The 21,761-nt window shown below is 51.7% G+C and overlaps 1 protein-coding gene across 5 annotated transcripts in view; it reads right to left on the bottom strand.

Annotated features, from left to right (window-relative positions):
* MORC2 (MORC family CW-type zinc finger 2) overlaps positions 1-21,761 on the bottom strand; it is a 209,842-nt gene that overhangs the window by 114,271 nt on the left and 73,810 nt on the right. For all 5 annotated transcript variants that reach the window (XR_013223992.1, XM_077297486.1, XM_077297506.1 and 2 more), the window contains exons 6-12: positions 20,997-21,087; positions 20,619-20,727; positions 12,611-12,770; positions 12,399-12,510; positions 5,276-5,401; positions 4,845-4,924; positions 4,322-4,404 (exon numbers count right to left, since the gene is read on the bottom strand). Coding sequence is in view for 4 of the 5 variants with exons in the window: in XM_077297486.1 (XP_077153601.1) it covers positions 4,322-4,404; positions 4,845-4,924; positions 5,276-5,401; positions 12,399-12,510; positions 12,611-12,770; positions 20,619-20,727; positions 20,997-21,087 (761 nt within the window). In the remaining variant the exon portion in view is untranslated. The remainder of the gene's footprint in view (positions 1-4,321; positions 4,405-4,844; positions 4,925-5,275; positions 5,402-12,398; positions 12,511-12,610; positions 12,771-20,618; positions 20,728-20,996; positions 21,088-21,761) is intronic.

Genomic DNA, 21,761 nt, shown 5'->3' with positions numbered 1-21,761 from the left:
CTGCGGATACGCGGCCGATCCGCTGCCGATCCGCGGCCGATCCGCTGCGGATCCGCGGCCGATCCGCTCTGTGTGCACATGCCATAACCCTACCCCTAACCCTACCCGTAACCCTAACCCTACCCCTAACCCTACCCCTAGTTCTAACCCTAGTTCTAACCCTAACCCTAGTGGAAAAAAAAAATAAAAATTCTTTATTTTATTATTGTCCCTATGGGGGTGATAAAGGGGGGGGGGGTTATTTATTATTTTTTTTATTTTGATCGCTGTGATAGAACCTACCACAGCGATCAAAATGTACCTGTAAGGAATCTGCCGACTGGCAGATTCGGCGGGCGCACTGAGCATGCGCCCGCCATTTTCCAAGATGGCGGCGCCCAGCGAGGAGACGGCCGGACACCGGGAGGATCGGTAAGTATGAAGGGGTGGTGGGGGGGTGGATCGGAGCACGGGGGGGGGGGGGGGGGGGAACGGAGCACAGGGGGGGTGGGTCTGAGCAAGGAGGGAGCGGACAGGAGGACGGGGGAGCCGGCAGGCGGACGGAGGGGACCGGACCCCATAACGGAGGACGGGGGGGGGGGGGGGGGGGGGGCGATCGGTGGGCGTGGGGGGGGGCACTTCAGTATTTCCAGCCATGGCCGATGATATTGCAGCATCGGCCATGGCTGGATTGTAATATTTCACCAGTTTTTTAGGTGAAATATTACAAATCGCTCTGATTGGCAGTTTCACTTTCAACAGCCAATCAGAGCGATCGTAGCCACGGGGGGGTGAAGCCACCCCCCCTGGGCTGAAGTACCACTCCCCCTCTCCCTGCAGATCGGGTAAAATAGGAGTTAACCCCTTCACCCGATCTGCAGGGACGCGATCATTCCATGACGCCACATAGGCGTCATGGGTCGGATTGGCACGGGTTTTCATGACGCCTACGTGGCGTCATGGGTCGGGAAGGGGTTAAAAAACACTTTTATTTGATTGGACGGGTGAAATATGCTAATTTATTGAGACAGGTTTTTTGGGTTATCAGGAGTTGTAGGCCAAAATCATCAGTATTAAAACAATAAAAGACCTGACAAATTTCAGTTGGTGGATAATGAATCTATAATATATGAAAGTTTAATTGTAATCATTACATTATGGTAAATAATGAAATTTAACACTATATGCTAATTTTTTGAGAAGGACCTGTATTTATTTTGTAAGTTAAAATGATTGACAACCGAATGAAGACCAAATGGACTTCACTACAGTCAATGAACTCAGAGTGATAAGAAGCACTTCACCATCATATTAAAAAGTGCAGGTTTCTGATAGTGTAGGGGCTAATCTGTTCAGTTGATAGCTCCTGGAGCTTTCCTGCTTTGATGATCTCAACTATTCAGTATTGGCCACTCCCTTCTGCTATATATACTTGCCTTTGGCAACCAGGGATGCTAGTGTTCGTTTCATACTGCCTGGTTCTGGAGTTGGCGGGTTGGTTGTTTGAGGAGGGTTTTGGAGTGTTTTTCGCAAGACTGTTGATTGGTAATTTGTCTGTGTGCATATCCTCATCCTCTCAGATTTGATTTTTCCTTCCTTTACTTTTCAGTGTTCCACTCTGTAGTTTGTAAGTGCAAATTTGTATAACTTATCTTTATTTATCCCTGTACATCTTCCCTTGTTAGTCTGGTTTGTGTATTCTAATCCACTACAACTTACTACTTCCCTGGGTGGGGAAAGGGACAGATAAGTGATGATTTAGTATCTCAGCAAGGCACGGAGCCCTGGCATCTTCACCATCAGAAGTAATCCTCAGAGGAGGGATAGCTAGGGCGCCCCTAGCTTTAGGGATAGGTTAGGGGCACTATCCTGCAACAGTGCTGTGACAGACAACTTGTTTAATACACTGGTGAAGAGTGCCGGGTAGGCCAGCTCCAGTGGCCACAAGCAAGACCTAACAGGTCTTATGTCAGTGTGAAACTTACAGGTCTAGTGCACTGCAATAATTCAAGTATATTGACCCAGAGGATATTGCTTGGTTTCGAGTTGCAATAGCAACTAATGGAACTCCGTAATCTTGTCGTGAAGGGCCAACTGAGTGACAAAGGGTTCCCCCTCCCGCTCAGAACCATCCAGGTGCTGTGCTCACTATTGAACATGGCGTCTGGAGAGTTGAACAGTCAGAATTGGTGCAAACACTAATCCTGGCTATGGCTGCAGGAGCTTGGCTGTCAGTAAGGACTCTTCTCATGAGAGTATACTTTGGATGAATGTGGTTAACACTCGGCTCAATGTTATACTATGGGGTAGTGCCGACTAGAGGTTTTTTTTCATGCCAGTTCGGTATGAGGCAAAGAAAGAAAAAAAAAATCAGATATTGGACCATGCACACCCGTACAATGTCATCCGAATGCAGCAGATTTATGCATACAATGGAGAAATTAAATTCACAGTCTTCTCCACACCTGTGATCAGATTCTTTTGCATGAGAAAATTGTATCACACTAAGATGACACTCGGATGAAACTGACAAGAGTTTTAGCTGACTTATCATAATCGGCCCGATTCTCTCATATGAGAGAACATATGGCTAAGTGACCACAGCCCACAGCAGTGACTGTACAGGCACTGCTCGTATGCCCAAAATATCACCATGTACACCATGTTGCATAAACTTCTTCCTATTCATGACATACAGTACAGACCTAAAGTTTGGACACACCATCTCATTTAAAGATTTTTCTCTATTTTCATGACTATGAAAATTGTAAATTCATACTGAAAGCATCAAAACTATGAATTAACACATGTGGAATTATATACTTAACAAAAAGTGTGAAACAAATGAAAATATGTCTTATATTCTAGGTTCTTCAAAGTAGCCACCTTTTACTTTGATGACTGCTTCATACACTCTTGGCATTCTCTTGACGAGCTTCAAGAGGTAGTCACCGGAAATGGTCTTCCAAAAATCTTGAAGAAGGAGTTCCAGAGATGCTTAGCACTTGTTGGCCCTTTTGCCTTCACTCTGCTGTCCAGCTCACCCCAAACAATCTCGATTGGGTTCAGGTCTCCTTCTAGGTCAAATAGCCATTACACAGCCTGGGGGTGTGTTTGGGGTCATTGTCCTGTTGAAAAATAAGTGAAGGTCCAACTAAACGCAAACCGGATGGAATAGCATGCCGCTGCAAGATGCTGTGGTAGCCATGCTGGTTCAGTATGCCTTCAATTTTGAATAAATCCCCAACAGTGTCACCAGAAAAGCACCCCCACACCATCAAACCTCCTCCTCCATGCTTCACGGTGGGAACCAGGCATGTACAGTAGAGTCCATCCATTCACCTTTTCTGCGTCACACAAAGACACGGTGGTTGGAACCAAAGATCTCAAATTTGGACTCATCAGACAGATTTCCACTGGTCTAATGTCCATTCCTTGCGTTCTTTAGCCCAAACAAGTCTCTTCTGCTTGTTGCCTGTCCTTAGCAGTGGTTTCCTATCAGCTATTTTACCATGAAGGCCTGCTGCACAAAGTCTCCTCTTAACAGTTGTTGTAGAGATGTGTCTGCTGCTAGAACTCTGTGTGGCATTGACCTGGTCTCTAATCTCAGCTGCTGTTATCCTGCAATTTCTGAGGCTGGTGACTCGGATAAACTTATCCTCAGAAGCAGAAGAGACTCTTGATCTTCGTTTCCTGGGGCGGTCCTCATGTGAGACAGTTTCTTTGTAGCGCTTGAGGGTTTTTGCAACTGCACTTGGGGACACTTTCAAAGTTTTCCCAATTTTTCGGATTGACTGACCTTCATTTCTTAAAGTAATGATGGCCACTCGTTTTTCTTTACTTAGCTGCTTTTTTCTTGCCATAATACAAATTCTAACAGTCTATTCAGTAGGACTATCAGCTGTGTATCCACCAGACTTCTGCTCAACACAACTAATGGTCTATAAGGCAAGAAATGCCACTTATTAAACCTGACAGGGCACACCTGTGAAGTGAAAACCATTTCCGGTGACTACCTCTTGAATCTCATCAAGAGAATGCCAAGAGTGTGCAAAGCAGTCATGAAAGCAAAAGGTGGCTACTTTGAAGCACCTAGAATATAAGACATATTTTCAGTTGTTTCACACTTTTTTGTTAAGTATATAATTCCACCATGTGTTAATTCATAGTTTTGATGCCTTCAGTGTGAATTTACAATTTTCATAGTCATGAAAATAGAGAAAAATCTTTAAATGAGAAGGTGTGTCCAAACTTTTGGTCTGTACTGTACATGTATATCAAATATCGGGAAGGAGTTAATGATAAGAATTACTGTGTATAAAAATTAGAAAATCAGCATTACCCTGGAATCCCGGGACAAGTCATCTCCAAGACGAGACTCCAAGGCTCGTGCTTTACTCTCTGCCTCCCGAGCTTTCTCCTCCGCTGTCAAAAGAGGAGGGTGACACTTAGCGACTAAAGCCATTTTAACATTCAGCTTTTTATCTTGTGTTTTTTATGCAAATTAAAAGATGCTTTTCACAATACCAGTAAAAAAAATAAAATAAAAATGTTTTTTGTTATTTTTTTTTTCTTCAATATTTGCATCCCAGAGAAAAAAATATATATACACACTGTATGGTACTTTACATGTACCATAGTGATGTTAAAATCTGTTCTTCATAACACAAAGGCAAAAAAACAGCCATTTAAATAGTTACATATGGTTTACATATGATAGTAATGGTAACACAAACATAATAAACAGGTACATTTATTCAATATTCATTAGGTTATTTGGTGTGAAACGTGATTTGACCAAGTTTCTAAGGATCTCTAGTAATAAAAATACAACATTAAAAATATCCCCTCTTGCCCCACAGTACCAATTTTTGACATGTGTTCGGCCTTCTTCACCTCCTGTTCAGCTCGTGTTTTGAAACGATTTGATGTATATTTGTACATTCTAAAAAGAAACAATATATGTGTAAAATACTATACTAAAACATGCAAAAATACTCACACTAAAGAATTTGATAAAAGATCATTTGGGCTTTCTTCACACTACACTTAATGTATATTTTTATATCAGACGTATTGATAGACACCATTAACCTAATGGGGTAGGTACATTGAAGTTCCATCACTCTGACAGTAACGCATGTTGAGATTTTTTTTTACAGTCAAAAATATTAAAATCCCTGATGAGAAGACCAAACAAAATGAGAAACTTACTGCACATAAAACATGTAGAAGATATGACCTGAATGTTTTGATAACACATTTTTGGGTCTAAATTTGGTTTGTTGTTACTTACCTGGGCTTGTAAAGACAACAAGATAATCGTTTAGTTTGAACCTTGTGACCATGAATAAAAATTCTCATTCTTGGATCAATATAAAGGACAGCAGCATAGGCTCGAAATGAACGCCTCTCTGGTTTCCTATTAGTAAAAAAGGGATTAATAAAAAGATATTATAATATATATATATATATATATATATATATATATATCTTACAAAAAAAATTGGCAACATCTTTATTCATCTTTGTTAATGCGTAATGCGGTATTAAGACTTGGATCATAGAGCACTACTGTAGAATATATTTAGTTCTTTGGAATGTCCATAAGCTATCCTCTTTTACAGTGTTAAACTCTTAAGGATTTAAGTGCCATTGCAAAAGAGGGATTTTTGGTTCTTACCGTAAAATAACTTTCTTGGAGCCTTCATTGGGGGACACAGGTAACCATGGGTGTATGCTGCTGTTGCTAGGAGGCTGACACTATGCAAATAAAGAAGAAGCAACTCCTCCCCGGCAGTATACACCCTCCGACAGGCACCAGGCAACTCAGTTGGTGCAAAAGCAGTAGTAGGAACAGGTAATATAAAACTCAACCTATGTACCAACCCACAACAACGGCACATTAGCCAACACGGTACAACTTCAAGGGAGGGTGCTGTGTCCCCCAATGAAGGCTCCAAGAGAGAGATTTTACGGTAAGAACCAAAAATCCCTCTTTCTCGCTTCATTGGGGGACACAGGTAACCATGGGACGTCCAAAAGCAGTACCTAGGGTGGGATATTCTGCAGAAAAAGAGGAGTTAGGTCGGTCGGTGAGAAACCGCCGCCTGCAGTATCTTCCTACCCAGGCTCGCATCTGCAGAAGCCTGAGTATGCACCTTGTAGAATTTTACAAAGGTGTGAATGGATGACCACGTTGCGGCCTTGCAATCTTGCGAAGCTTGGTAACGAACTGCCCAGGAAGCTCCCACAGCCCGGGTAGAGTGAGCCCTCACCCCCGAAGGAGGCCGCCTGTCTTGGACACGGTATGCCTCCAGAACCGCCGAACGGATCCAACGAGCAATTGTGGACTTGGAGGCGGGGAGCCCCTTTCGACGACCTTCCGAGACAATGAACAGAGAATTGGCCTGACGAAAGGAAGCAGTTCTGGCAAGATAGATCCGGATAGCCCTGACCACATCCAACTTGTGAAGGGATTTCTCCAAGGGATGAACCGGGGAAGGGCACAAGGAAGGGAGGACAATGTCCTCATTGATGTGAAAAGCTGAGACTACCTTCGGTAAGAAGGAAGGAACCGGTCGAAGAACCACCTTGTCCTGGTGCAGGACTAGAAAGGGAGAGCGACAGGACAACGCTGCCAGTTCAGAGACTCTCCTAATCGAGGTGATGGCGACCAAGAAGGCCACCTTCCAAGATAGAAGCGAGAAGGAAATATCCTGCATAGGTTCAAAAGGCGCACGCTGGAGGGCGTCTAAAACGAGGTTGAGATCCCAAGGCTCGACAGGAGGATGATAAGGGGGAGCTATATGCGAGACCCCCTGAATAAAGGTCCTCACCTGAGGAAGGGAGGCTATGTATCTTTGAAAAAGGATGGACAGAGAGGAAATTTGACCCTTCAAGGTGCTAAGGGAAATACCCGAATCGAGACCCGCTTGAAGAAAACGGAGAAGGGATGGAAGGGAAAAGGTCATAGGAAACAGACCGTTGACCTCGCACCATCGGAAAAAGGCCTTCCAACATCTGTGGTAGATACGCGAGGAAGCCGGTTTCCTCGCCCTTATCATAGTCTGGATGACGCTGTGAGAGAAACCCGTGTCCTTCAGGACCGCGGCCTCAACGGCCATACCATTAAATTCAGAGACCGAGAATTCGGGTGGAAGAGGGGCCCCTGCAAAAGAAGATCCGGTAAATCCGGTAGCCTCCATGGAACGTCCGACAGCATGTTCACCAGTTCCGCATACCAAGCCCTGCAAGGCCAATCTGGAGCTACCAACAGCATGGGGACCCCTTCCGACTTGATCTTTTTGACGATTCTCGGGATCAAGGGGAGTGGTGGGAACAGATAGGGCATCTGGAACTGGGCCCACGAGAGCGTCGCATCCGACGGCCATCGGATCCCGAGATCTGGAAACGTACTAGGGAACCTTGTGGTTTGCTCGGTAGGCCATTAAGTTGACGTCTGGGACGCCACACCGCTGATGAAGATTGAGGGAAGGAGAGACCACTCGCCCGCCACGATGCCTTGGCGACTTAGAAAGTCGGCTTCCCAATTGTCCACCTCTGGGATGTGGACGGCTGAGAAAGGAAACGTGGATCTCCGCCCAACGCAGAATCATTGCCACTTCCGTCATGACCTGACTGCTGCGAGTCCCTCCCTGTTGGTTTATGCAGGCCACGGCTGTGGCGTTGTCTGACTGAACGCGGACCGGCTTTATCGAGAGGAGGGACTGCCAGCAGACGAGGGCTAGGAAGATGGCTCTGATTTCCAAGAGGTTGATCGGAAGACGTGCCTCTTGAACCGTCCAGCGGCCCTGGGCCATGAGGTGGAGAAAGACCGCTCCCCAACCCTGGAGACTGGCGTCGGTGGTGATAACCTGTCAGCGGGGAGGGAGAAATGACCTCCCACGCAGGTGGACAGCAAGAGAGGGAGTTTCACCTTGGGAGAGATGCGAAACGGACGGTCCAGGGAAAGCGGATTCCTGTCCCAGGCAGCTAGAAGGGCCAGCTGGAGGGTACGAGAGTGGAACTGAGCATAGGGGACTGCTTCCATAGAAGCGACCATTTTCCCCAGAACCCTCATGGCGAGGCAGAGGGACAGAGGGTTCGGGCCCTTTAGCGCTCTGACACCCCGACAAAGAGAAAGGAACTTCTCCTTGGGGAAGAAGACCTGAGCGCGAGAGGTGTCGAATTCCATGCCCAGGAACTCCAGACGTTGGGTTGGAATCAAGGATGACTTCTGGTAGTTGATTATCCAGCCGTGGCGAATAAGAGTGTCCAATAAGAGTAAGCTGGAGGCTCTGGCTCCAATCCCGACGGGACGAACCCTTGATCAAGAGGTCGTTGAGGTACGGGATTACCAGAATCCCCTTTGAACGTAGAATGGCCATGACCGCTGCCATGACCTTCATAAAGAACCTGGGAGCAGAGGCCAGCCGGAATGGGAGAGCTGTGAACTGGTAATGATGTTCTTGGATCGCGAACCGGAGAAATCTCTGATGCTGTACGCAAATCAGAACGTGGAGGTACGCATCCCGAATGTCCACGGAACACAGGAACTCTCCTGGTTCCATGGACGCGACGACCACCGAGCGTAGTGATTCCATCCTGAAGTGTCGAATCCTGAGACGGCGGTTTAACAGCTTGAGATCCAAAATTGGACGGAGAGAGCCGTCCTTCTTTGGGACCACGAACATGTTCGAGCAAAAACCTGAAAACCGCTCGTGATAAGGAACCAGAACTACGACTCCTGAGGCTAGGAGTGAATCGACGGCCTGGAGAAGCCCTGGGAGATGGGAGGACTGTTTGGGAGGACGAGAGAGCATGAAACGTCTTCCTGGGGGGCGAAGAAAATTCTATCTTGTAGCCTGAAGTGACGATCTCCCTGACCCAGGCGTCGTCGACTACAGATAGCCAAGCTTCCGAAAACAGAAGAAGTCGGCCTCCCACCCCCTGGAAGCATTTCCAGGTGGGGGGCGACCCGTCATTTATTAGCAAATCTGTGGCCCCGAGATCCAGATGGCTTTGAGGGGTGGCTCTTAGCTCTCCAGCGCGGGGGAGGCCTGAAAGAGGGCTTCCTCCGGTATCCTTGTGAGGAAGAGCGGTCCTAATTGGGGTTTCCTGAGGAGGTAAAGGACCAAAAGGGACGAAAGGACTGGGGGCCCCTTCTATTGAAGGAACGTTTAGACTTGAACTGGGGTAAGGAGGTACTCTTACCACCCGTAGCGTCCGAGATCATTTGATCCAGCTGTGTGCCGAAGAGTCTAGAGCCCTGGAAGGGCAGGCCAGTGAGGGATTTTTTGGAAGCAGGATCTGCGTTCCACGCTTTAAGCCAAAGTACCCGGCGAATGGCCACAATGTTACTGTTAGCCCTAGCCGAACAGGCCGCCGCATCAAGGGAGGCATTCATGAGATATTTTCCCGCAAGAGAAATCTGATGCGCTAAATCACACAGTTCCTCCGCAGGAGCGGAGGCCACAATGCCTCTGCGCAGGGTTTTGGCCCAGGCTGACACAGCCTTGGCTACCCATGACGAGGCGAAACTAGGGCAGAGGGAGGCTCCGGAAGCCTCAAACACCGATTTGGCTAATGCCTCGATTTGTCTGTCCGTGTGGTCCTTAAGAGAAGCCGCGTCCGGAATAGACAGAACCGTCTGAGCGGATAGCCTGGACACAGGCGGGTCGACCTTAGGATACTCGGACCATTTGCTGACAAGGTCGGAGTGAAAAGGGTATAAGACGTCTAGACGTTTCCTGCCAGGCAAACGCTTACCAGGGTTTTCCCAGTGTGTAGAAGTAGTGCTGTCGAACTCCCTGTGATTAGGAAAAACCCTAGAGGGACGTTTAATCAGTTTAAACGCAACGGAGACGTCCTGAGAGCTTGCCTCATCCTCCTTAAGTTCAAGCGTCTGAATAATAGCTGAAATAAGGCTATCGACCATATCCTGTGTTCCGGAAGTCTGATCAGCATCCGAGTCAGATTCCGACGGAGAGGTTAGGTCAGACCCGACGTCCGCCTGCGAAGAGGGGGAACGGGCAGATAAGGGGAACCCGGTGTGGTCCGGGGAACTGGAAGACGATCTAGATAAGGTCCTTTTTCTGTCTCTTGTCCAGTCTGCCTCTGTGAGGGTCTTGGATAGGTGAGAGCGAATCGCCGTGTGAGGCGTTTGTGGCACTGGTGGCATTAGAGAGAAGCGGGATACGTTCGAGTGCCTGGACCAGGGACTGAGACACCTCAGTCAGGTCTGACACTGATTGAGACACTGCAACAGCCCACTCCGGGTGAGGGGGGGGTGCACTCATCCCGAGACCTAGGTGCTTCCTGAGGGGCTGACATGATGGGAGGAACGCAGGACGGGCAGAAAGGAGAAGGCTGACCTGAGGCCCACTTTTTCTTACAGTGAGCGCAGGCTTAGTGGATGACCGTAGTGGGAAAGCCTGGAGTGGGGTCGGACATAGGTATAGATATTATCTTGTCCAGGTGCGGAGAAGTACTGCCGGGAGGAGTGGAGCCCGAGAGAGCGGTAGCGCCGAGCCTGCTGACAGGACAGTGACAACGGTAGCCGCAGGAGTCTGTGCCTGTGTCCCTCCGAGATCCTCGTGTCCCACGCGGTGTGAGGAGACGCTGGCAGGAAGAGGAAGTCGCTGAGGAGCGCGGGAAGAATGCAACGAGGTGGGCGTGTACCAGCGCCGACAGGGGAAGCAGGAGAACGCCCCCAAGAGAACTGGACTCCTGGCCGCGGAGATGCAGGGCGCCGCAAGGGGGCGTGGTCAGCCAGGCGCCGAAAGGCCGCCTGTATCTAGGAAAAAATGGCGGGCGCGCGCCCGCAGGTTTGAATTAGAAGGGGGGAAAATAAGGAATGCCTGCCGAGCGGCGTAGACGCGACTGGAGCGACACAAGAATAAGGAGATTCCCTATTAAGCAGAGGCCCTGGTAAGAGATCACTTGCAAGGCGGGGGGAGGTTCACCCTGTGCTGCCCACTACATGTTGCTTGAAGATTCCCTACCTGAGGTTGAGGAACACATCAGGATCCCTTGTCAGAGTAGAGGGTCCTGGAATGAAGTCCTCCTTCCAGCGCCACGAACTCCGGCGCAGAAGACGGCGTCAACCCCTAAACAGGGGGAGAGGGTCACTGGAAGTGACCGCCGTCTTCCTCTCAGCCCACTCCGAGGAGAGGGATGCTGAAGAAAGGTCACCCTGAACACCCGAATGGGTGACAGGGGACAAAGTCCTGCCCAGCGGGTCCGAGAGGGTGCGATGTGGGTGATACCACACTGCGCTCTCGGTCGCTCAAAGTGTGGAAAACAGGGTGAGAAAACTGCACCCTGTTAGCCTGAAGAAAATATCTGAAAAAGGAGAAATGGTTAATAACACACACAAATCCCTGTAAAAGAAATGCGGATCTGGTGTTAGATCCAGGTCCGCCTCCTACAGACACTAAGCAAAAACGGAGTTGCCTGGTGCCTGTGGGAGGGTGTATACTGCCGGGGAGGAGTTACTTCTTCTTTATTTGCATAGTGTCAGCCTCCTAGCGACAGCAGCATACACCCATGGTTACCTGTGTCCCCCAATGAAGCGAGAAAGAAACTTGAGTTCCCACATCCATTTGTGTGGATTTTTGTGTGATTTGGGAGTATTGTCTTGCTGAAAAGCCTAATCTTTTTCCAAGTTTCAGCCTTGTGGTAGACAAATTCATTTGGTTAGGATTTTCATAAAAGTCGGTAAACCAACAGCCGAACAACAAATAACGAATTATGGAAATGTCATCTAACTACTGATTTATATCCCAAGCGCTGATCTTTATGTAGCAAAAGTCTTATGCCTCATTTGAGCCAGTTTTTTTTTTGTTTTACCAATGTTGGCAGATGACCGACTGAGAGGATTCTCCGATGGTGGGAACAAGCGGGAAGGAGACCGCAAGTATGCAATTTTCATACTTCGAGACACATTGCAACTAGACTTGACCGGCCTTGCTCAAAACACCTGCATTAAGTGAGGCAGCGCCCAATGAGTCGGCACATGGCTGCATATATGCAAACCACATAGTTGTGGTCACGCACCCACGGTCTGAACCAGAGAATTCTCACAGCACGTAGAATGCACAATGTAAAGATTCAGGAGTCTGCAGTCACAGAGGTTCATTTACTGTTACCTGCACTATGGAAAATTAATTTGTTTTATTTAGTTTAATTGCGTGTCTAATTGTTACTTTAATATTAATTAGATCCTATGCTATAGAGTTCACTTTTCCTTACAACTGTATATTTGCCTTGCAATGCATTTGGTAAGCTTGTAATTTTACGGAATAAGCTTTGTGGTAACGAAAAAAAAAAAAAGTAAAAACCATAATGAATAAAGAAATAGCGTTTCGTACTTCTAAAGTGTGTAATTTCACACCTATTTTCAGCTTCTCACTTACGTTCCTTCAGGTGTGGTACCAGCCATCTGAATATCTTTTGGATCAGACACTACATCAAGCTCTGGATCTCCAGAGTCCACCAACTTCAAATTGAAAATGACAACTAGTGTACCTACGAACATCACAACAAGGTAAGTCAATTTATTTTCAGATTACATTTAAAAAAAAAAAAAAAACACATTCCATACAATGAAATTTATTATGTATTTTACCTGAATCTCCAATAATTTTACTGAATTGTTCCATAACTTCCTTGTGGGACCGAAACGGAGAGTACTTGTAGATTAGTTCAGTTTCAATGGAAAATTTTTCCATGTTATCTGTCAATGCCTCACCAGTTTTTGAATTCCATGTGGGAAGCGGGACAATCACCTACATCATGGTTTAAGGACATAGAAAATAGGTAATTTACGCAGGGTAGCAGAATAATAATAAAAAAAAAAAAAAAAAAAAATGTGAGGTGACCCGGAGGACAGAACTACAACGTTTAACATCCACTCTTTATAATTTATGAAATTCACAGAGAATAAAACATGTTTAACAGCAGAGGATTTCCACTTTGAGAACATACAAGTGCAAAAGTACAGCTTGTCTTATTTTCTTGTTATGAATTTCTGGTCTCCGACTTGATGCCTGTTGCTAAACAATCATGAGATAGGAAAGCCATGTGTACTCATAACATAGCTGCTTTTGCTATGCCACTTCAACAATTTTTTGACTACATTAAGTTCAATTAACATTATTTTCTTATCATGGAGTGCTGCTGCCCCATCTGGGTGAGTTTATAGTTTTTTTCTTTCTGCATTGCTCCCACAATTCATATTCTAAGACATAGCCATAGTCCTCATGGGTTAATCATACTTATTAACCAATTCCAGACACCCACGTCATCTACGGTGAATGTTGAGTACCATTGATGACCCATTGCTGATTAAAGTTTTTTTTTTTTTTTCACTTCTTAATCACCTGCAAGCGCAGTGTTTTAAAGGCAGACGGGAGCCCACTGTCGTGCTTGTACTCTAATGGCCATAGCCAATCACAGCACTCAGCAGTCTAGTGTTATTACACTGGCATTACTGCTAACTGAAGTGAGTCGGTTGCAGCAATTTTGTGTCCATTAGTGGTGACACTACTAATACAGCCAGGAGAGAAAGCAGTGGACGTGCAGAGAGTAGCTTTTATACTAGGTGAGTCATGCAATAAAAATAAAAAAAAATTACTAGAAATAGACCCAATGCTATTGCATCAGTACAATGAAATGAACATCCCCCTGGCGCTCAGCCAATGAGCGGCGCGGGATTCAAATCCCCCGCCGGCTGAGCCAATGAGCGGTGTCGCGTGTCTTTGGCGGGAGATTCAACTCCCGCACGGCAACGCTCATTGGCTCAGCCGGCGGGGGCTTTGAATCCCACGCCGCTCAGCCAATGAGCGGTGCCGCGCGGCTTGACGGGAGATATGAATCCCGGCCGCCATATCGGAATACCCATAACTTGGGTGTTCCAATATGGCAATCGGCGTCGTTCCGATGCGAGCAGTTGTCGCCGCTAACGCCGCTGATCTCCCGACGGAATAGCGGTGCCGTTTTTGTCACCGCGGTGGATTGTGGGATAGTGACATAATCGCTGGAAGCGGTGACAGAGCCGATTATATATTAGATTACAGGAAAACTCTTGAGGATGAAGAAAACATATTTGTAGTTTAAGACATGACCACATAGAATATACTATCGTTACGTGAAGGCCATGGATCGTCTAGTATGACAAGCAGCCACTGGAGCAGAAAGCTCAATATCTCAGAGAAGAGCTGTGACAAATTGTAATCCTCACAGACAGTACTGAGCTTTCCCTTTTGTAATGTTGCTAAAGGGGTTCTGTTAGTTCATTAGTAAGACAAATTATTCACCAATGTAACAACAAACACTTTTGCCAAATGTGGCTCAGGTCTGATCTACTTTACTGTTTTTTCCCCATCCCATGAACCAGGACAGCCAAACTGCTGTACACAGTGGCATTTTTCTTCCCGTGGGTTCTCAGTTTCCCTGGTATTTGTATCCTCAAGATGAAGACAAAGGTTGAATATAAATGGTGCAACATGGAGCTATCGGCTCCCTCGTCTGCCATTCAGCAGGCACAATATCTACACAAGATGGCGAATGTTGCACAGAGACACAGTAAACATGCTTCACAGGTGGTAGCAATGTGTGGAGAAAGGTATTCGGCAAGAAGTTCTATTTGTATTTATTTTATTGTGTTTTTTAAAGTATTAAGTATGATAGACCCCATAGATTCCTTGTGTATGGAGGGCTAGAGTTCATCAGACAGTCTGTGGGTGTCCATCACACGGTGTGATAATTTATGATTTTTATACAAAGGCTACAGGTTAGGAAACATGGTACAATAAGTCCTATCTATAATATAACGCTGGGAGCGTCACTCTGTCCGAAGCCTTTATAGACTGCGCAAGCGCAAGCGCCGGCGCAGTCTGGACCCCACAGAGCGACGCTCCCAGGAGATCGCGGTATGCGTAAGCGCTGAACGCACACCGCGATCTCCAACAGAGAAACAAGGACGAGCCAGGAGGCGGAGGGTGAGTATACTTACCTGTCCCGTTCCACCGACGCCATTCCGGGCCATGAATATCCCCCTGCTCCCGGAATCGGCGCCTGCGCAGTCCGCGCTTTCCGGCGCCATTTTCTTGAAGACACATTGCAGTGTGTCTTCAAGAAAATGGCGCCGGAAAGCGCGGACTGCGCAGGCGCCTTTTCCGGCACCAGGAGGACACAGAAAATCTGTCCTCCTGGTGCCGGAAAAGACGCCTGCGCGGTCCGCGCTTTCCGGTGCCATTTTCTTAAAGACACACTGCAATGTCTTCAAGAAAATGGCGCCGGAAAGCGCGGACTGCGCAGGCGCCGATTCCGGGAGCAGGGGGATAGTCATGGCCCGGAATGGCGTCGGTGGAACGGGACAGGTAAGTATACTCACCCTCCGCAAGTAACAAATTGCTGTGCCATGAGGCTGTGGCACTTCATGCCACAGCTATTTGTTACTTACGCCACTTACGTCCACAGCCACCGCACCCACCACAGCCACGCACAGCCGCCGCACCCAGCACAGCCACGCACAGCCGCCGCACCCACCACAGCCACGCACAGCCGCCGCACCCAGCACAGCCGCCTACAGCCACGCACAGCCGCTGCACAGCCGCTGCACCCAGCACAGCCACGCACAGCCACCCACAGCCACGCACAGGCGCCTACAGCCACACATAGCCACCGCACCCAGCACAGCCGCCGCACCCAGCACAGCCACGCACAGCCGCCGCACCCAGCACAGCCACGCACAGCCGCCCACAGCCACGCACAGCCGCCGCACCCAGCACAGCCGCCGCACCCAGCACAGCCGCCGCACCCAGCACAGCCGCCGCACCCAGCACAGCCGCCACACCCAGCACAGCCACCGCACCCAGCACAGCCGTCCACAGCCGCCGCACCCAGCACAGCCACGCACAGCCGCCGCACCCAGCACAGCCACGCACAGCCACCCACAGCCGCCGCACCCACCACAGCCACGCACAGCCGCCGCACCCAGCACAGCCGCCTACAGCCACGCACAGCCGCTGCACCCAGCACAGCCACGCACAGCCACGCACAGGCGCCTACAGCCACGCATAGCCACCGCACCCAGCACAGCCGCCGCACCCAGCACAGCCACGCACAGCCGCCGCACCCAGCACAGCCACGCACAGCCGCCCACAGCCATGCACAGCCGCCGCACCCAGCACAGCCGCCACACCCAGCACAGCCGCCACACCCAGCACAGCCGCCACACCCAGCACAGCCGCCACACCCAGCACAGCCATCCACAGCCGCCGCACCCAGCACAGCCACGCACAGCCGCCCACAGCCGCCGCACCCAGTACAGCCGCCGCACCCAGCACAGCCACCCACAGCCGCCGCACCCACCACAGCCACCGCACCCAGCACAGCCACGCACAGCCGCCGCACCCAGCACAGCCGCCGCACCCAGCACAGCCGCCGCACAGCCGCCCACAGCCACACACAGCCGCCGCACCCAGCACAGCCGTCCACAGCCGCCGCACCCAGCACAGCCACGCACAGCCGCCTACAGCCACGCACAGCCGCCGCACCCAGCACAGCCGTCCACAGCCACCGCACCCAGCACAGCCACCCACAGCCGCCCGCACCCAGCACAGCCACGCACAGCCGCGCCACATACAGCCGCCCGCACTCAGCACAGCCGCCGCACTCAGCACAGCCGCCCACAGCCACGCACAGCCGCCCACAGCCACGCACAGCCGCCGCACCCAGCACAGCCACGCACAGCCGCCGCACCCAGCACAGCCACCGCACCCAGCACAGCCGTCCACAGCCGCCGCACCCAGCACAGCCACGCACAGCCGCCCACAGCCGCCTAGAGCCACGCACAGCCGCTGCACCCAGCACAGCCACGCACAGCCACCCACAGCCGCCGCACCCAGCACAGCCACGCACAGCCGCCGCACCCAGCACAGCCGCCCACAGCTACACACAGCCGCTGCACCCAGCACAGCCACCGCACCCAGCAGCGCCACGCACAGCCGCCCGCACTCAGCACAGCCGCCCGCACTCAGCACAGCCGCCCGCACTCAGCACAGCCGCCCGCACTCAGCACAGCCGCCCGCACTCAGCACAGCCGCCCGCACTCAGCACAGCCGCCCGCACTCAGCACAGCCGCCCGCACTCAGCACAGCCGCCCGCACTCAGCACAGCCGCCCGCACTCAGCACAGCCGCCCGCACTCAGCACAGCCGCCCGCACCCAGCACAGCCGCCCGCACCCAGCACAGCCACGCACAGCCGCCTACAGCCACGCACAGCCGCCTACAGCCACGCACAGCCGCCTACAGCCACGCACAGCCGCCTACAGCCACGCACAGCCGCCTACAGCCACGCACAGCCGCCTACAGCCGCCGCACCCAGCACAGCCGCCGCACCCAGCACAGCCGTCCACAGCCGCCGCACCCAGCACAGCCACGCACAGCCGCGCCACATACAGCCGCCCGCACTCAGCACAGCCGCCCACAGCCACGCACAGCCGCCTACAGCCACGCACAGCCGCCGCACCCAGCACAGCCACCGCACCCAGCACAGCCACCGCACCCAGCAGAGCCGTCCACAGCCGCCGCACCCAGCACAGCCGCGCACAGCCGCCACGCACAGCCGCCCGCACAGCCGCCCCCACAGCCGCCCGCACTCAGCACAGCCGCCCGCACCCAGCACAGCCACCGCACCCAGCACAGCCACGCACAGCCGCCACAGCCGCCCGCACAGCCGCCCGCACAGCCGCCCCCACAGCCGCCCGCACTCAGCACAGCCGCCCGCACTCAGCACAGCCGCCCGCACTCAGCACAGCCGCCCGCACTCAGCACAGCCGCCCGCACTCAGCACAGCCGCCCGCACTCAGCACAGCCGCCCGCACTCAGCACAGCCGCCCGCACTCAGCACAGCCGCCCGCACTCAGCACAGCCGCCCGCACTCAGCACAGCCGCCCGCACTCAGCACAGCCGCCCGCACTCAGCACAGCCGCCCGCACTCAGCACAGCCGCCCGCACTCAGCACAGCCGCCCGCACTCAGCACAGCCGCCCGCACTCAGCACAGCCGCCCGCACTCAGCACAGCCGCCCGCACCCAGCACAGCCACGCACAGCCGCCACAGCCGCCCGCACAGCCGCCCCCACAGCCGCCCCCACAGCCGCCCGCACAGCCGCCCGCACAGCCGCCCCCACAGCCGCCCGCACAGCCGCCCGCACAGCCAGCACAGCCGCCCGCACTCAGCACAGCCGCCCGCACTCAGCACAGCCGCCCGCACTCAGCACAGCCGCCCGCACTCAGCACAGCCGCCCGCACTCAGCACAGCCGCCCGCACTCAGCACAGCCGCCCGCACTCAGCACAGCCGCCCGCACTCAGCACAGCCGCCCGCACTCAGCACAGCCGCCCGCACTCAGCACAGCCGCCCGCACTCAGCACAGCCGCCCGCACTCAGCACAGCCGCCCGCACTCAGCACAGCCGCCCGCACTCAGCACAGCCGCCCGCACTCAGCACAGCCGCCCGCACTCAGCACAGCCGCCCGCACTCAGCACAGCCGCCCGCACTCAGCACAGCCGCCCGCACTCAGCACAGCCGCCCGCACCCAGCACAGCCACGCACAGCCGCCCGCACTCAGCACAGCCGCCCGCACTCAGCACAGCCGCCCGCACTCAGCACAGCCGCCCGCACTCAGCACAGCCGCCCGCACTCAGCACAGCCGCCCGCACTCAGCACAGCCGCCCGCACTCAGCACAGCCGCCCGCACTCAGCACAGCCGCCCGCACTCAGCACAGCCGCCCGCACTCAGCACAGCCGCCCGCACTCAGCACAGCCGCCCGCACTCAGCACAGCCGCCCGCACTCAGCACAGCCGCCCGCACTCAGCACAGCCGCCCGCACTCAGCACAGCCGCCCGCACTCAGCACAGCCGCCCGCACTCAGCACAGCCGCCCGCACTCAGCACAGCCGCCCGCACTCAGCACAGCCGCCCGCACTCAGCACAGCCGCCCGCACTCAGCACAGCCGCCCGCACTCAGCACAGCCGCCCGCACTCAGCACAGCCGCCCGCACTCAGCACAGCCGCCCGCACTCAGCACAGCCGCCCGCACTCAGCACAGCCGCCCGCACTCAGCACAGCCGCCCGCACTCAGCACAGCCGCCCGCACTCAGCACAGCCGCCCGCACTCAGCACAGCCGCCCGCACTCAGCACAGCCGCCCGCACTCAGCACAGCCGCCCGCACTCAGCACAGCCGCCCGCACTCAGCACAGCCGCCCGCACTCAGCACAGCCGCCCGCACTCAGCACAGCCGCCCGCACTCAGCACAGCCGCCCGCACTCAGCACAGCCGCCCGCACTCAGCACAGCCGCCCGCACTCAGCACAGCCGCCCGCACTCAGCACAGCCGCCCGCACTCAGCACAGCCGCCCGCACTCAGCACAGCCGCCCGCACTCAGCACAGCCGCCCGCACTCAGCACAGCCGCCCGCACTCAGCACAGCCGCCCGCACTCAGCACAGCCGCCCGCACTCAGCACAGCCGCCCGCACTCAGCACAGCCGCCCGCACTCAGCACAGCCGCCCGCACTCAGCACAGCCGCCCGCACTCAGCACAGCCGCCCGCACTCAGCACAGCCGCCCGCACTCAGCACAGCCGCCCGCACTCAGCACAGCCGCCCGCACTCAGCACAGCCGCCCGCACTCAGCACAGCCGCCCGCACTCAGCACAGCCGCCCGCACTCAGCACAGCCGCCCGCACTCAGCACAGCCGCCCGCACTCAGCACAGCCGCCCGCACTCAGCACAGCCGCCCGCACTCAGCACAGCCGCCCGCAATGATGGGGGCGCAGGATGGAGCAGCACGTGACAGGATGGGGGCGCAGGATGGGAGCACATGACAGGATGGGGATGCAGGATGGAGCAGCACATGACACGGTGGAGCAGCACATGACAGGATGGGGATGCAGGATGGAGCAGCACATGACACGGTGGAGCAGCACATGACAGGATGGGGGCGCAGGATGGAGCAGCACATGACAGGATGGGAGAGCAAGATGGGAGCTGCACATACCAGGATGGAGACCATATACCAATATAAATGCTCGCCACCCGGGCGTAGAACGGGTTCAATAGCTAGTTGTAATATATTAGCAGAAGCAGTTATTGAGCAGAATTAAGCCTGTTGACAAATAATATAAATAAAAATAAGCAGAAGCAGAATTAAGATCAGTTTCTTAGGTTGGTCCTCCACAACAATCATGGTCTCATGTGGCATATTTCCCACTGTAACAGCTACACAACACTAACTAGGTTTAGCAGTTATTAAAAGGGTTGTCCATTACCAGGACAACCACTTCTCTATTTGAATGTTTGCTTCCATTAAAATAAAATCACTTTTACTTACCTCCGGCACCCGTGCCGTTTAAGCGGTGTCGGCACTCGTGGAGCCCTGCATGCAATCCCAGTCACATGAGCCATGGGAGCGAGAGTGCCGACATTGCTGGAACGGCGCTGGCAACAGAGAGGAGTATAAGCATTTTTATTTTAATGGAGGCAAACAACCATATTGAGAGGGATTGTCCGAGTAGTGGAAAGCCTCTAAGGACAAATGTATTGTTCTCACTATAAAAACCATTACAAACCTCATCAATTCCTTCTTCTTCATGAAAGGTACGTGACATGAAAAGGCAGGTCATTGTGTCATCTTTCTTCGTAAAAAGGATGAAGTCTTTTCCAATTCTCATAGAGCCCCTAGATAAAAACAGAGTCCATTGAGAAAATGGCAAATAAAGATAATGTACAATGCGGTGAAGTGTTATTGCATAGGTCTGTAGTTTATATTTTTTTTAATAATCTAAAAATTCAGTAATGGTGCACAATATTAATATGCAAGAAACACAAAAAAAATCAAACGGTTCAAAGATTTTTCTGGAGGAACAGAATAATTAAAAATATATGTTGCATAAGGAATATCAGCATTTTCCATTTTTTGCTCACAATAATGATACACAGAGACTTACGATTTCAATCCATTTCCGTACTGTCCAATATGAATAGACTCAGGAGTTCTTTTAGCAGAACGTCCAAACTGGATTACACCGGCAGCCTCATCTATTATAAAAGGATATACATTTTAATTAAACATGATTATATGAAATCTACTGCATTACCAAAACAAAATAGATATTACAAAATCTTTAACTACTGCATTAAAGAACTTTATAAGTTCATATCATTTCTCAACAGTTCAAGAAAATTGATTTTTGCTACAATAAAAGATCACCAGCAGGTACGTCTGCTTATAATGGACATTAACCTCTTCATGACCTTGCGATTTTCCATTTTTATTTTTGTGTTTTCATTTTTTCCTCCCCTTATTCCCAGAGCCACAACTTTTACTTTTCCATCCCCTTAGCCGTACAAGGGCTTGTTTACGGGACAAGTACTTTTGAATGACATCATCCATTTTATCATAAGATACACTAGAAAGCAAGAAGAAAAAAAAAATCATAATGCGGTGGTGAAATTGTGAAAAAACAAAATGCAATTCCACAATTTTGGTTTTGGGGTTTTTTTTTATTATTATTTACCATGTTCACTTTATGGTAAAACCTGCCATTATAATTCTCTTGGTCAGTACGAGTACGCAGACACCGAACACGTATTTTTGATTTTTTTTTATTAAGTGGTTTAAAAAAATTCTGAAATTTGAGAGTTAAAAAAAAAAATCGTTTGTCTCGCCATTTTACAAGACTCACAACATTTTCATTTTTCGGGATATGGGT

The sequence above is a fragment of the Ranitomeya variabilis genome, chromosome 1 (genome assembly GCF_051348905.1).
Source record: "Ranitomeya variabilis isolate aRanVar5 chromosome 1, aRanVar5.hap1, whole genome shotgun sequence".
NCBI lineage: Eukaryota > Metazoa > Chordata > Amphibia > Anura > Dendrobatidae > Ranitomeya > Ranitomeya variabilis.
This window is presented reverse-complemented; position numbering and strand designations above follow the sequence as displayed.